The sequence below is a fragment of the Condylura cristata genome, unplaced genomic scaffold (assembly GCF_000260355.1).
Source record: "Condylura cristata isolate star-nosed mole 26May11 unplaced genomic scaffold, ConCri1.0 scaffold00026, whole genome shotgun sequence".
Classification (NCBI taxonomy): domain Eukaryota; kingdom Metazoa; phylum Chordata; class Mammalia; order Eulipotyphla; family Talpidae; genus Condylura; species Condylura cristata.
Genome location: NW_004567127.1, coordinates 8,084,762 through 8,102,025, shown reverse-complemented (window position 1 = coordinate 8,102,025; position 17,264 = coordinate 8,084,762). Strand labels below are relative to the sequence as shown.

At 37.7% G+C, this 17,264-nt stretch overlaps 1 protein-coding gene across 1 annotated transcript in view; it reads left to right on the top strand.

Annotated features, from left to right (window-relative positions):
• CD53 (CD53 molecule) overlaps nt 1-9,481 on the top strand; it is a 19,768-nt gene extending 10,287 nt beyond the window's left edge. Inside the window, exons 2-8 of the mRNA XM_004689661.2 lie at nt 692-771; nt 1,616-1,804; nt 3,269-3,343; nt 3,844-3,939; nt 6,437-6,517; nt 7,753-7,836; nt 8,592-9,481. Coding sequence (XP_004689718.1) covers nt 709-771; nt 1,616-1,804; nt 3,269-3,343; nt 3,844-3,939; nt 6,437-6,517; nt 7,753-7,836; nt 8,592-8,663 — 660 coding nt within the window. The 5' untranslated portion in view covers nt 692-708 and the 3' untranslated portion in view covers nt 8,664-9,481. The remainder of the gene's footprint in view (nt 1-691; nt 772-1,615; nt 1,805-3,268; nt 3,344-3,843; nt 3,940-6,436; nt 6,518-7,752; nt 7,837-8,591) is intronic.
• The last annotated feature ends 7,783 nt before the right edge of the window (nt 9,482-17,264 follow it).

The window sequence follows — 17,264 nt, the reverse complement described above, 5'->3', positions numbered from 1 at the left end:
TCCTGACCCGCCCGCTGCTCCCCTCAGCAGTGTACTTCGTCGATCTGCCTGTTCTGCTCTCTACTCTGTCTCTGGTGAAGCCTCTCGCCGCCCCTTCACCTCTGGCCTGTACCCTTGAGTTCTGTATGCATAAATAAATAAATCTTTAAAAAAAAAAATACGGGAGGAGGCATAGGTGTGTTCTCCCTCCTTTCATATGGAGACATTTATGGACCAAATGTAGTATGTGTGTACGAACTGGGGAATTTAAGAAACGGACTGATGGAGACACGGGCCTTCCTAACAGTTGACTGATGGGTCTGTCTCCCCCACCCACAACCCCACGGCTGCCTTCTTACCCAGGGGCGCATCCACATCTGTGCGTTGCTGGTCAGCTGCGTGTCACCGAGACCCACCCTCTTCTAAAGTGGGTCTGTTGCTTTCAACAATGTCACGTTCAGTGTTACGTACTCGTGGTTTCCTGAATTGAAGCAAAAATGAGTGTCTAAGATGAGCCAGCTGCTCTGTCAGCTCAGAGACCAAGCGACCAGGGCATTCAGGAAAACGCTCCGGAGGATGGGCACGTATCAACACAAGGGGGTGCTACAAATTCTCGAACCCTGAAGACTTGCCCCCCCCTCCCCCCCCGCGCTCTCGGGCACTACCTTGCAGAACCAGGTCACTTACTTCTCTTTTTCCTTCTGCATTTTAGAGCAAGAATATTCCAATATGGGCATGAGTATCTTGAAATTACTGAAGTATGTCCTGTTTTTTTTCAACTTTCTTTTCTGGGTAAGTGTGTTCTGAGCACAGCTGAGCTCCCCTCCTTTCAGCTCTCCTCCACTTCTCTCTCTCGCTGAGAAGCGAGGTGTGGCAAGCAACTTGTGCCCAGGTCATGTGCAGCATACCTGACCTAAATACATAGTAACAGCTTCTCCACAATCCCCGTCCAGCTCCAGAATAAGCCTGCAAAATTAAAACGCAGCTCGTTTGGGGGATGCTGTATTTTCCACCTCACTGGATGGTTTAGGCTACGACTGCTCACTGCTGCCATCTAGTGTGAAGAAATCTGACTGCACATTTTGTGCGTGGAGTTCCATTTTTTTCTCACCTTACTGCCCTGCTGGGCGAATAGTTGACTGAAAAGGAAGTCACGCTTTCTGGTGAGGTTTCACTGTGCCAAATTCAGTCATTCAATTTTAAATACAGGATGGGTTGGTTGTTGTGTGTCTAGGAGAAGATTCTTAAAATATTGCCTGTCCTAGCTTTAATCCTAGCAATACGAACTTCTTGAACTAGTATCTCTTTCCCAGTGTATTTCTTTTACATAGTTTGATTTTTGAAGAATGCCATGTATAAATAGTTGAAGAAACAGGAGTTGGGGGGGTCTTAAGCATGAAGATACGCTACTTCTTACAGGAGTAAACTCCCTTTGGTATCTGCTATAGGTAGGAGAGGATGAGTGAGACATTATGGGAGGAGGCCCTCTTCTAGGGTATGGAGAAAATTGGGTGAAGAGATTGTTTAAGAAGGCATTGATAGAACCAGTGGCTTACAGTAATAATTATGATCTCAAACAAGTGAGAAAATCAAGAACATTCTTTATCTCAGAATGTTGTGGAATTCTTCCTTTCAGTTATGTGGCTGCTGCATATTGAGCTTTGGGATCTACCTTCTGGTCCATAACAACTTTGGAGTGCTCTTCCATAACCACCCCTCTCTCACATTGGGCAATGTGCTCATCATCGTGGGCTCCATTATCATGGTGGTCGCCTTCCTCGGCTGCATGGGCTCCATCAAGGAGAACAAATGTCTGCTTATGTCGGTGAGTCTCAGTGGCAGAAGGGGTGCCTTACGTGTGCTTGGGGGGCGGGCAGATGTGAAACCTTAAGTGCCAGGCAAGATGTTTCTCAGTAGCTCACCTGTGGCTGGAGGGACTTCATGGGAATATAGACTGGTACCTCAGGTGATCCAAGTCTGCAAGCATTTCGTTTCTGATCGGACCCTAGGGATAGGTAAGAGGCATTGCTATCCTCCCTGGCATTCTTCTTAAATTGTTAATGATGTCCTTAGTCATCATAATTTTCCTTCATAGAGGATTTTATTTCTTCACATCTGGTTGAAATCAAATGTAAGCCATCTGCCTAAGTTCTCTACATACTCATATGTGTTTTAAGGATTTGACCTAATGTCACCAACTTTAGGTTGATGGAGACTCCAGTTGTAGGGTTCTTCTGAATTGTTTGAATTTCATTAAGTGGCACAGAATGTTCCCTATAAACAAGATACTCCATAGTATGAGTGACTCAACGTAGGTGACTACAGCCACTGAGGTCTAAATGAGAAAGGCTGGAAATTTTCACTGTTTCCTACTAGTTAACTATCTGGAGGATTACCTTAGGCTTAGTTTTGGCAGGTAAGCTCCATGCAAGGAGAATCCCTCATTTCCTTAATGTGCCCAGAGTGGAGCACGGTATAGCAGAGTCACTTCATCTCTAAGTATGGGCTCCCAATCCCCTGGGTTGTTCCTTAAGTTGTTTGCTTAACTTTTGTTCCCTTCTAGGTCAACTCTTAAAACTAGAGCTAAGAGAAAGAATAAAAAAGTCCGTGTCCCAGATTTTTCCTATTATAGTAGCACAAGATGCAAGATAATGGACATGGGGAAATTTTAGATCAGCCAAATTTAATCAGTGGGGGTATAACATCAACAAGAGGAACTAAGTGAAAACAGGTTCTCTATTGTGTGTGATAAGTGTAAAAAGATCTAAAGTTGGATCTATAAATGAGTTGCAACCATGATTAGAAGCTCCCTTCTCCCTATTCGTACAAAGATCCTCTCAACCTCCATCACAGCTGGTTCTTTATTCCCCACTAGCCGTGATGTTGCAAAAAGAGCTACTCCCTAAACTCTGAAGACACATGGTTTTGTTTGTTGGCCTCTTGTTCAACTGTTTTTGGTAGGATGATACCAAAATTTCTCTATTAATTAAACAAATATCATTATACCTATTTATCTGTATATATCTGCATCTATGTAGATATGAACTCAATAGGCACCATGGGAAGAGAGAGAACAAACTTGTTAGAAAACAGTTGACCTGTCTTAGCGTCTAGTTGTAGGAAAATAACACCTATTCTTCCTAAAAAAAAAAAAAAGTGGCTTATAAAGATCGAGTAGGAGTTGCAGGGCCTGTGGGAGAATACCGAAGTGCCCCAGAACAGAGAGGGTGTTGGAGAGTGGGAGAAGACCTGGCGTCAGTGTTGTGAGCATGTCTCTACTTTGTCTCAGTTCTTTGCCCTGCTGTTGATTATCCTCCTTGCTGAAGTGACATTAGCCATCCTGCTCTTCCTGTTTGAAAAGCAGGTAAGTTATAAAGAACAAACTGCATTGTTATATTGCTGAGAATGGGAGTGTGGAGCAGAGAAGACAGTGACACAGAGTAAGTCCCAGAGCAGAGAAGCAGCAACATGAAAGGGTGAAATAAAGACAGCAATTCATTGTAACTGAGGAGAGAAAAACATTTCAGGAAAGAAATTGTATTTGAGTGGTGCCTTGAAGGGTGAAAGAAGAACAGCAGACAAAGTCTGTTTAACTGCCTAAGTAAAGCTCGTGATTTAATTTTCCCTTTCCTCCTTTGTAAGCCCAGAGTTCTGACAGCACGAGTCTACTGTGTATTTCCTTCAATGTTACCTCCCTTTTTCCGGTATATAAACGCCCTTCCTTCCCCTATTTAGCTCTAAAGAAACCATTTGGAAGAGAAGCACCAGTGAGAATGCTAATAGTAGACTATACTAGACATTTCTTATTCCTCATACTCACCTGCTTTTGACAATGTCTTCTTTGCTGGAATGTGCCCTTCCCAGCTGGGTAATTACGTGTATCAGGGACTGAATGACAGCTTCCAGCGTTATGAAAAGGATAACAAGACCAAGGCAGCATGGGACTCCATCCAGACATTTGTGAGTACAAAAGGAATGTTCCTCACTCAGTCTAGACTTCATTTCCAATCTCAGTCCCTGCGTGTGAAGAGGGACTTTCTTTCCTGCAAGCTTCTGAATCTGATCTCCTTTAGTCCTGAGCTCTAGAAGGGATTTTTTGGCTGTCACAGACAGGAGAGCACAAGCATCCGTCAGGTGAATATAATGTCTTCTACTTTCTTTCTTTTGTTCTTTACCAATCCAGCTAGAGTCATTATTGAAGACCTCCTAAAATGTAAGGAAGACCTACATATACCATACTGAGTGCTGAATTTTGTTAAATAATTTTTGCATATATTGATCATGTTATTTTTCTTTTTAAAATTTGGTCATAAATCACATGAATTGATTTTCAAATGTTGAACCAATCTCACATACCTGTGATAAATCCCACTTGGCCATAAATTAGAATTTTTTTATACTTATTTGGATTCAATTTGTTAATGTTCAGTTGAGGATTTTGTATTTATATTAATGAGAGAATGATCTGTAATTTTTTGGTAATCTCTTTGGCTGGGTTGGGTATTGAAGTAATTCTGGCTTTATAGAATGAGTTAAGAAATATTACCTTGGCTTCTATTCTCTGAGACTGTGGATAATGAATATAATTTCTTACTCAAATGCTCAGTAGACCTAAATGCTCAGTGAACCCATCTGGGCCTGTGCTTTCTATTTTGGAAGGTTATTTATTGTTGATTATGTTTCTTTAGTGGATATAAATATCTTCAAATCATTTGTTTCTTCTTGTGTGAGTTTTGGCATATGGTATCTTTCAAGAAATTGATCCATTACATCTAGGTTATCAAAAATGTGGGTATATAGTTGTTCATAATATTTTTTATTAACCTTTCAATTTTTGTGAGATCTGTAGTGATGTCTCTGCTTTTATTTCTGATATTATTAATGTGTAGTCTTTTCTTTCTTAGGTTGATTTTTATGGATCTTTTCAATGAACCAATTTTTAGTTTCATTGACTTTCTCTATTAATTTCCTGCTTTTAATTTTCATTGATTTATGCTTTAGTTCTTGTTTTTTTCCTTCTATTTATTTTGGATTTAATTTGCTCTTACTTTTTCTGGACACTTAGATTATTGATTTTAGATCTTTCTTCTTTTCTAATATTTGTACTCACTGCTATAAATTTCCCTCTAAGTACTGCTTTTGCTACAACCCACAACATTAATGAGATGTACTTTAATTTTTATCTCCTTCAAAAACACTGAATTCCCCTTGTGATTTCTTCTTTGGTTAGCATGTTGTTTAATCTCCATGTAAGATAGTTTCTTTTTAATATTCTTATTTTACAATAATTCCTTACTGTTATTAGTAAATGATCTATGATAAAGTTTCCCTATTAACTCACAAAACTTGTCTTGTTTTTTAGTTTTTTAAATATTTATTTATTTATGTATACAGAACTGGGAGAGGCACAGAGGTGGTGAGAGGAACAAAACTTGTTTTAATTAGTTTCTCCAAATTTAGACGCAAAGTCCAGATTTTATACTTGGATGGTATTTCTTTGTATCTACAATAATACCTCTTTTTGTTCATGCTACTTATTATGGAAAGAAACTGTCATTTGTTCTATAGAGTTTCCCACTTTCTAGATACAGCTATTTGCTTTCCCAAGTTATTTTAGTATCATGGTGTCTGTGTTCCATAAGTCCCCCCCAAAAATTGGAGACTAGATGCAGATTCTATCTTGTGATGATATTAAGGTAGTTGATATTTCCTGTTGGATCATACAAATATAAAGCATTATATTTAGTTTTGTTTATATTTTATTTGTATTTAAATTAAATATAAATCATTACATCATATAAATATGATGAAATACAAAACACACAAAATCTGATTTCTCTTAAGGATGGATAATAAATAGGTCTAGGTGTTTTGTTTTGTTTTTTTAAGATTTATTTATTTATACAGAACCGGGGTACAGGCCAGAGATGCGGAGGGTGAGAGGATTCACCAGAGACAGAGTGGGGAGCAGAACAGGCAGATCGACGAAGTACACTGCTGAGGGGAGCAGCGGGCGGGCCAGGAGAGGTCTGCCACGCCATGTGGTCACCTCTGGGGCAGGCGGGGATCGAACTCATGCAGAAGCGGCTTTAGATTCTCAGTGCTGTGCTTTAACCCACTGCGCCACCAGGGAGGGCCAGGTCTAGGTGTTTTTAACCTGGTTTTTCTATTAAAAGTCCCATAGATACTTAATGGTTGAACTGTAAAATGTGAAAAAAATCAAACATTTACTGCCAACTCTAAGGAGTCTTATGTGAATAAAATAGTACAAAAGAATTTGAGGGTTTTTTTTGTTATAAGGGGCTCATTCTGGGTTTTCTATCATAGAGTCAGATGTAAAGGGCCCACCTTTTTCTTTCACACCCATAATCTTTCTGTAGACTTTCTAATCATCACATATATGTGTATTATTTTTATTTTTATTATTATTATTTTTTTTTTGGTATTTGACTTTTAGCTGCAATGTTGTGGTGTGAATGGCACAAGTGATTGGAATATGAGACCACCACCATCTTGTCCCTCAGATCTACAAGTTGAGGTAACTTTGTTATAACTTTCCTGCCATTGGCCTCTTTAGTTAGACTTCTAATTACCTAGAAACTGTAATCATACAGAACCCAGTCCCCCCAACCCAAAACATGGAATATTGAATAAAATAGAGATCAGAGAGACAATGCAGGTAAGTAGACAGATTAGGGATATAAAAATAGGAGCAAGTTCATCTAGACTATAGATGCCATTGATAATCTTGTGTTGCAAAACTAATATCAATACTGATTGCTGAATCTAAACTATTACACTGTTGGGGAGAAGTTAATGTGATAGTGGCATAGGATTATTACTCTCCGTTTCTTGAACAAGTTGATTTCTTTTAAGAGCAAAATTTCTAAGGTTGACTTAGAGGTGCTCTGTTTTTCTTCCCTCTTAGTTAAGAGATGACTTAATGACTCATAAGTGAAGCAGTGAGGAGTTAGGAGAGACCTGGTATAACTACTGAAACAAACTACCCAAATGTACCAGACTACAAATGTAGTCTGCTTAATCTCAGGAGTTAAGTTTTGTACTCTTTCTTTATTACATTATATTTCTATTACTTTTATACCCAAGTGCTTTAAATATATCACAGATTAGTTAAAACATAATCACAAAGCTCAAAGAGAAACAATTTTGCTCTGCCTAGAAACCAATGAGGCCTAGAGCATGGATAATTTGAATCTCTAGAGTAGACCCAGAGAATAAACCAAAATCAACTAATGAGAGCAAGTCTCTAAGGTCCTCTCCTTACTTTATATAGCCCATTCTTGAGTTTTCTTGAAATCTCCAGAATTTTTTAGGTCTGAAAGGAAAAACTAGGGTACCCAGCTCAACAATTCCCTTGAGCTAGGTAGAAAACTGATGGACACTGGTTGTTTAATATGAAATGTATATCCTAGGACTATATATACTATATTCCTGTTCATTAAGCCCAGGTCAGCAATGAGTGTTCAAATAATATATGGACATCTGTTGTATACATCCATCTTGAGAACTAGTTTAACTATGTGTATATGGATCTAGGACTTTTACACTAAGTAACAACATTATATAAGTTGCTAATTGAATATTCTCTACCTTAAATCTGTTTTTTCATCCATATAAAATATAAAAATTAATCCAGGCCCATGTCTCAAAGCTTTAGGAAAAAACAAAACAATACAAGCTATGGTTTCAATAAGTTTCCTAATAAAGTTGAACAATAATTCAGTGTTATATTTGTTTGTAATTTTTTTCTAGGGTTGCTATCTGAAAGCAGAAACATGGTTTCATTCCAATTTCCTATATATTGGGATCATCACCATCTGTGTATGTGTGATCCAGGTAAGAGTTTAACCACAGTACTATCATGAGGATTGAGTTATGTATAGTTTTAGAACAAACAAATACATAGTATGTGCTCAATAAGTATGAGCACTTCTGGTCAAGTATCAAATTACTTTATTATCTATTTAATTTAAAACATTCATAAAATATTTTGTACAATCTCATCAAGTTATACTTAAGAGATTAGTGTTCACTATCAATTTAAAGCCACCAAGTAGAACATTTGGTCCCTCACTAAGCTGGGAAAACTTATGACAAATAAAACAGACCATTTGAAAAATTGGCCTTTTATGCCAAGAAAAAGTCCATGATGAAAATGTAGTCTGCTTAATCTCAGGAGTAAAGTCTTGTATTAGTTCTTATTACATTATATTCCTATTACTTCTATACCCAAGTGCTTTGAGTATATAACAGATTAGTTAAGACATAATCACAAGCTCAAAGAGAAACAATTCTGTTCTGCCTGGAAGCCAATGAGGCCTAGCTACAGGATGGATAAAAATGACTCATACAAACATACCAAGAGCAGACTTTTATACTTGAGTCAAAAGATGTCCCAATACTTGTTATCTTGTCAGTATCACCCCCATTGCCACTCTAAAGATAAAGAAGAGATTTCTGATAACTGGAAGTAGTGGTAGGAAAGTTGGTCTCAGTGTGATAGACACTTTTTCTTTGGTGTCCATCACAGAACTGGTGGGACAGGTTGCTCCTCTTATGAAGATCTCACATTTTTCCACATCTTTTCTCAGGTCTTGGGGATGTCTTTTGCACTGACTCTAAACTGCCAGATTGATAAAACCAGCCAGGCCCTGGGATTGTGATCTTCTATTGCTTTGTGCTGGAGAGACTTGTTTCATCTCTGAAAACCCAAAACCATTTATAATATGAAGCCTGAAATAATTACTACCTGGAATGGAGTCTTTATCTCCCACTATTTCTTCCTTATTTTGATCCCTATTTCCTACAACCAACAAAGAAGGTGGCAGTCAGGCACTCCTCATCTCAAACAAGAAGACCATTATTCATTAACTCATATCTGTAGCCATGTCACTCAATTTGGTGATACTGATACTGCATCATTTTTCAGACAGGAGAGACCAAATGAACTTGTGTTAAGAATGGCTCAAAATCTAAGAGTTAGTTGGGACTTGAATGTATGCATTGTCCCATTGTCAAATAAATCGCTAGCCTTTAAATCATGTCCAAGAGAAAAGATGAGGAGATTTCTAAGGCTAGTTTTTTGAATCATTTTTATAACCTACTACATTTCCTTTTGACTGGAGGTCTTTGGTCCAGGAATGACAGTCTCTTTCCCCAAAGGGTAAGGTTTCATTTCAGTTTCCTTATTGAAGTCCTCACTGATTCACTCTACGTCTTTCCAGAAGAAAATGTCCAGTGATCCATACCTTGACTTCAACCACTCTCTTAGCCTTTGATTTACACAGCTATGCTATGGAGCAACTCAGTGGAACCAGTATCTCTGATGATTTAAGTGATCATTACATCCAGAAGAATGTATCAGATAAGGTTTTGTTAATGTACTATTTTAACTTTAATAAATATCTTTTTATCTTGTGAGTATATGAATTGCTGTTTTACTGAGTCTGGTCACAGTCTTCCATTTGATTACAACTGAGAAGTCATCCATGGCTGAAGTTATCTCAAGGTTTGACTGAAAAAGCACCTACCTTCAAATGTCATGTGGCAGTTGTTAGGAGTCAGAAAATCAACTTCAAAGTTCTCTCAAATGGCTTTTAATGAAACTCAATTCTTTGCTATATGTCCTTTCTATGGAGTTGCTTTACGGCATAGTAGTTTGTTTACCCCAGAGGAAGACATTCAAGAGAAAGCATAAAATAAAGCACCCAAAATATGTCATTTTCCTTTTATAACTCAGAAGTGTCATCACATCAGTTTTGCCACATTATATTCCTTAGAATTAAGTAGTAATATTATTGTACTTTTATGACCTATCAATTTATAAAAAGAGAAAAAAGGTACAAGTTAGTCATAAATAAAAAAGATGATAACCACAGTTAAAATTAAGATCTTAAAGCCCATCAGAAGAATTTAAAAGACACTGCTCCAAAGAGGAAATGCAGATGGCCAACAGGCATATGAAAAAGTGTTCAACATCCTTCATAATCAGAGAAATGCAATTCAGAAATCACAATGAGATATCACCATATTATCAGTAAAAATGGCACGTTAATTAAAAAAAAAACTAGCAACAACAAATGTTGGCAAGAATGTGGTGAAGAAGGAACTCTTTTATACTGCTGGTGGGAATGCAAACTGATCCAACCACTATGGAAAGCTATATGAAGGGTCCTCAGACTATTAAAAATGTAGCTACCATATGAACCAGCAATTCCACTCCTAAGAATCTACCCAAAAGACACAAAAACATTAACTCAAAAGGATACTTGCATGCCTGTGCTTATTTCAGCACTATTTACAATAGGTAAGTGTTGGAAGCAACACAAATACCAAAAACTAGATGACTGGATCAAGAAGATGTGGTATATAAACATAACAGAATACTATTCAGCAGTCAAATAAACTAATGCCCTTTGAAGCAACATGGATGAAGCTAGAAGTGACTATACTCAGTGAAGTAAGTCAGAAGGAAAAAGAAAAATATATGATGGTTTCACTTATAGGAGGAATATGGGGAGGGGGGGACAAGAGATCAGGAAAAGACAATTAAAAACACAACAAAATAAAACAAAAATAAACAGACAGCTATAAGTCAGAGACATTCTGCAGGAGGGGGTAAGAAAAGGGATCAAAATGAGAGTACGGGCCCTCCCTGGTGGCACAGCGGGTTAAAGCCCAGCACTAAGAATTTTAAGCCACTTCCTCATGAGTTCGATTCCCGCCTGCCCTGGAGGAGATCCACATGGGGAGGCAGACCTCTCCTGACCCGCCCACCGCTCCCCTCAGCGGTGTACTTTGTAGATCTGTCTGTTCTGCTCCCCACTCTGTCTCTGGTGAATCCTCTCACCCTCCGCATCTCTGGCCTGTACCCCAGTTCTGTATGAATAAATAAATAAATCTTTAAAAAAAAATGAGAGTGGGAAGAGCACAAGGGATTATGGTGATGATGCAAGAGTGAATTGAGGTGGAAATTCTATGGGAACTACACCTGAGAAAATAAAGCAAATATAAAACAAAGTGAATAATGATGTAAAGTATATGTAAATAAATAATTTTCAAAAATTGCCATAGGCTTTGAGCTATTAGGCTTAACTTTGCTCTTTAAAAAACAAAACAAAAACAAACAAAAAAACCCCGGGGCCCTCCCTGGTGGCGCAGCGGGTTAAAGCACAGCACTAAGAAGCTAAAACCACTTCAGCCTGAGTTCACTCACCACCCCCGTCGGAGGCAACCCACATGGCACTGCAGACCTTCCTGACCTGCCTGCTGCTTCCCTCAGCAGTGTACTTTGTCGATCTGCCTGTTCTGCTCCCCACTGTCTCAGCTGAAGCCTCTCACCGCCCCTGCACCTCTGGCCTGTACCCCAGTTCTGTATACATAAATCTTTTTTAAATATTTTTTAAGATTAATATATATATTTTAAGATTTATTTATTTATGCATACAGAACTGGGGTACAGACCAGAAGTACCAGAGGGATCGAACTCACGCTGATGTGGCTTTAGCTTCCTAGTGTTGTGCTTTAAATTGCTGCATCACCAGGGAGGGAATTTGGTATTTTTAAAAAATACCAAAATTGCCTATGTCCAGTTATGAATATCATAAATTCTGTGTTTTGATCTTCTGATAGGTTCAATCATATTAAGAGGGGGTGGATTATGTAGGAAATCTCAACATTGACCACTCTCAGAGTTAGAACAAACGAGAACTTCCTTCTTCAAATTCTGAGAACTATCAACATAAAATGGGCTCTGTGGCTTTGCACCAAATAGGAAAAACAAATACTCTCGTGGTTGAGGATATGCCAGCACATCCTTGGGGACATGCTGAGAAATGTGTTTGGAGCAGGTTTGCAAGGCAAGACAATACTGTCCAATGAATAGCCCTCTTAATATTGATTTAGTAATAATGAACAAGCATGACTGATTATGTGACAATGGCAGGAGAAACAGGATCCAAGGATCTTCTGAAATGCACTGCAGAGGGGAACAGCAGGAAAATCAGGTGCCATCTAGGTCACCTCCCTGGCCAGGGATCAAACTCAAGATGCAGTGGCTGTGTATAGCTTTATAGTACTGTGCTTTAACCCCTTGCACCACCAGAGAGGCTCCCAAAAAGAATCTTAATAAGCTTAAGAAGATTGATTGTCCACCCATCATCTTTTCAAGTCATAATGGTATAAAACTAGGAGTTAAAAACAAGAAGGAATTGGAAAATTTACCAATATGTGGAAACTAAACAGTGATCCCAAACGACCAAAAGGTCAATTGAGAATTAAAAAAATCTGAATGGATAGTAAGATGAATGAAAATAGAAACACAGCCTAACAAAATGTTAAGGGATGTAGCAAAGGCAGATATACAAGGGAAATTCATACAATACTGACTCATATTTAGAAACTCTGAACAAACTGAGTAAATAGAAAGATATTACATGCTCAATATTAGAAAAATTAATGTTTTTGAAATGTCTATGTTACCTAAAGAAATCTACAGATTAATGCAATCCCTATCAAAATTCAAAGCATTTATTTCAGAAATGAGAAAAGTAATTCAAATTTTGTATGGAATCACAATTGACCTCAAATAGCCAAAGTGATCTTGAAAACAACAAAATTGGAGATCTCATGTTTCTTGATTTTGAATTATATTTCAAAGCAGTGCTAATCAAAATAGTGTGGCATTGGCATAAAAACAAATATATAGATTGATCGAACAGACTAGAAAGTCAGAAATAAATCCATGAATATGTAGTTAATAAATTTACAACAAAGAAGTCAATAAAACTCTTTAATAAATCTATATAGTTCCTTCTATAAGTTGAGGAAAATATATAGTCATGTGCAAGAGAATGAAATTTGACTCTTATTTTATACCATACACAAAAATCAATTCAGAATGGATAAAAAACTTGAGACCTGAAACCATTAAATACATAGAAAACAATTATAGGTAAAACCCTACACAACACAGGCTTCAGAGGTGTCTGTGGAATTGTTAACATCAAGGAAAAAAAAGAAAATGTAAGCAATAAGGACCACCTCAAGAAAAAAAAATTCTATACAGCAAAAGAAACTGCAACCAAAAGATGCCCTACTGAATGAAAAAATGTATCTTCATAACATACATCTGACATGAGACTGATATCAAAGATTTAGAAAGAATTCATACACCAAAAACATGGAAGCAACCCAAATTCCCAAAAGTAGATGACTGGATTAAAAAGATATGGTACATATATACAATGGAATATTACTCAGCAACCAAAAAAAAGAAACACATGTCTTTTGCAGCAACTTGGATGGAGCTGGAAAAGATCATGCTTAGTAAGATAAGCCAGAAAAAGAAATAAAAATACTGGATGGTTTCACTCATAGCAGGAGTATAATGGACCAGGCAAAAAAAATAATAAGAATAATGAACAGCCATATATCAGACATTTTGTGGGGGTGGAGTGGGAATGGGATAAAAATGGGGGAGTGGGAAGGGAAGTCACAGGACTATGGTGATGGCACATGGGTGACTTGGTGATGGGAAACCCATGGGATTACAATTGAGATGAAAAAAAAATGTACAAAAAATGATGTAAAAATAAACTGTTATAAAAAAGAAAGAATTCATACACCTCTAAAGAAGACACACATGACCATATGAAAAAATGTTCATCACTGCTCTTCAGAGAAATGCAAATCAAAACCAAAATGAGATACCATTATACATCTATAAAAATGGTTCGTATCTAGAAGACAAAAGTGAAAAACAAAACAATGCTGGTGAGAACGTGAAGAAGGATCCTACTACACTGTTGGTAGGAATGTAAACCAGTCCAGTATCTATGGAAAACAGTATGAAGTTAAGTTTTCTCAAAAGACTACAAATGGAGCTGCCGTATGCTGCAGCAATTCCACTCCTCAGTACCTACCCAAAGAATGCTCAAGGAAGTTTATATGATGAACTACGGGTTTTTTGGTGGTGGACACACTATAGCACCAGTGCCTGAAAGAGGGTGATCCTGTACTTCTATAATGGAAGCAATGATGTAAACCAATATTAACTGAATAAAAATATTAAAAATGAATGTAATAAGACAACTCTAAAATTTACGTAAAAGTACAAAGGATGAAAAAAGCTAACATACTTTGTATTATAGCAGTTGTAATTAAGACAGTCACTGAGGCAGATATATCAATGGAATCTAAGAGGGAGACAAGAAAATAAAATACACAGATATCAACACTTCCTATATCACATACTTGGTATTACTTGTCAATTGGAAAAGATGGCCTTTTTCAGTAAGGATCTTGGGTCAATGATTAATATCCAATAAGAAGGCTGGACCGTTTTCTATGGAGAGAGATGAAACTGGATTTCTTATTCATTCAATACACATAAATCAGTATGAATTAAGGATCAAACTGTGAAGTGAAAACGAAGTGAAATGGAAGGTGGGTGCAAATGATTATCAAGATGATTTTAGTTGAATTTATGTATCAGGTATTCAAGAATTTGTAAATATAGTTCAATGAATATTCTCTTCTCCTAAACCTCAAAATTTAAGATTTTCTTCTTTCCAACCTTTAAATGTACTGAGTAGACAAGCTTATCTTCTTCTTGGTTATACTATCTCCCTCCATTACTGAGTCTTCAGTCATGTATTCCTAAATCCAATATTTCCCCTGCCCTACCATATTTAATCTCTTAAATCCCTAATTTATAGTGTCCAAAGCTAAATTCATGATTCCTGTGGAAATTAGCTCCTTCCTCAGCCTTCTTTAAGAGCAATACTCAGTCCTTTAAGTTCGAACAACAATAGATAGAAAAGAACTATTGTACATTAAATGGTTCAGACCTGTCAGTTCCCAAACTGTGGACTGCCCTTTCCCAAAACACAGAAGAAACTTCTGAGGTACAGTGAGATATTTCAATTTTTGAGTGATACTCAGTATCTGTTGAACAACATGAAAACTACAAACTCAAACACTTCATGGATTCAACATTAGGATCTCACTACATGTCACATCTTTGTGAAACTAGTTTTTGTTAATTGCTGAGGTAAAAAGCAAGTACCACATTCCAATTAATGTGGGATAAGAACTGAAAGTAAAAATGTCTAAGTTAATTCCAAGTTGTTCGACTCTAAGTTATGCAGTAACTAATAGACATGTCATTCTAACAGGTTTTCTAAAGAATGAGATAAAAATATTTTCCTTTAATTCTGTATATTACTTTCAGCAACTACTAAGATGTTAAGGCATGTGGTAAGCAGAATTCTAAGAACTCCCACAGAATGACCTTTATCCTTTTTCTTTCAGTGTAGATAAGACCCGGAATATACCACTCTTGCAATTATGTTACATGCCAGAGATGATCTAAGTGAGTCTAATCTAGTCACACAGACCTTACTGTAAAACACGAAAATTAAAATTTTGTTTTATCAGTTCACCCAGGTTATTTACTTCTGGAATGGAAGCACAGGAAGACAGTGTTTATAATAGTCCAGGTCTATTGAGAAGATCTGAAGTTACTCTTCAATATTTTAACTCTGATTCAAGAGATGGGGGAAAAGGATGAAAATATTTCATCACACAAAAATCAGTAATGGTGTCTGTGTCACTAAGTTGGCAGGGAGAGGAGGGACAGGAGAACCCTATCTGCTGCTTTTAGAATGTAATGAATGAAGGCTGCCACACAACCCAGACCATTCCTGAGGCTCTGTGCTTTGTCCCAGTCAGGATCCAGTCCTACTAGGTCCTTGCACAATTCATTGCCACATTATGAATCATCTGATAGGAGAAAGCATTTTCTAGCACATCAGAGTGGGCAAGCACGAGGAGTCCATCCGAGTCCATTTGCTGAGGGTCATTTACCCTCTGCTCCAGCGCACTGTCTCCAAGTTTTTTCAATAGTCACTGCTTCTGTCACTTTGGTCACTGGATGAGTAGTCATGCCAACGAGGAAATTGTTTATGAAGTTCTAGATCTCACTGGTGACCAGCTCAATCCATGTTTGGACAGTTTCTGTGGCCTCAGGTTGTTTTGATATAACCACCTGTTGGGCAGATGTTAGCTTCTTGCATGGTTGGAGATTCCAGACAGATTTAACCTGCATCCGCAGCTCTATCAAGATGCCTCCCTCCAAAACCAAATGCTATGCAATCTTTCCAGAGAGACATGTAACCTACTGTACATGTAACCTTCTGTACCTTTCAGCCCCAGGAGCAGTACTTCTGAAAAGGTGATGCCCCTTAGTCTCTACTCTTGGTTGCCTGAGCTCCTGGTCTTGATTAGTGTCTTCCTCACTTGCCACCTTCTTTTCACAGTTCTTGCCAACTTAAGTATGATGGACCAGTTGAGTTAAAGTGGCCATTCTCACCTGTTACTGATGTTACCCCTGGGTGATGGACACAGGCTAGTTTGCTCCACCAAACCCCCAACTGTCCTAGTAGGTGAGAGACTTCACAGTCACAAAAAGAACTTCCTCCATATGATACTTTTTCCATGACCGGTGGCAGCGGTCAAATTCAAAATATGAGAATGTTGTGTAACACAGGTCTGAAGGAATGTATGAAAGGATTAAAGAACAATCCCCAGGGCCTGAGCGCGAACACTCCGCCCGCCCTACATCTGAAAGAAAATGGAAACCTATAGCCACAGAAACTTGACTCTTGTCAGAATGAACTTGAAAGCAGATTCTTGCCCAGAGCATTCATAAAAACCTAGTGCAGTAAAGACTTTGATTTCAACTTGTGAGAATCCAGCCAAGCCCACTTGGGCTTCTGCCCCACATAACTATAAGTTAATAGATATTTTAAGCTGCCAGTTGTGGTATGTACTATGCAGCAATAGAAAACTAATACATAAAATTCATCAGGTTTTCAGGACCTAGTTGCTTCATAAAGAATTTTCCTTTTCATATAGCAGTGTCATGAGTAAATTTCTGGACACTGAAATACCCTTAACTAAGGAAGTTTGGGAGCCTGTGTTTTAGAGGGTAATGAGGGATTCCCCTTGTAGTTGAAAATGGGGTCAATACCACCTAAACCAATTGCTACTACCTAATTGGATAAAGTGGAGAGAAAAACAAAACCAAGTATATAATAACAAAAGAGACCCAACAAGCATAGGAGGACTGAAATGACAACAGAGGAAATAAAAAAAATGGATGAATGATATTACCAAATATAGAATGATGCAAACAGCTTTTTTGACAATTAAACTGAGAAAGTGGGTGAATCCTGTCCCTGATAGTAAATGAATCTGAAGCA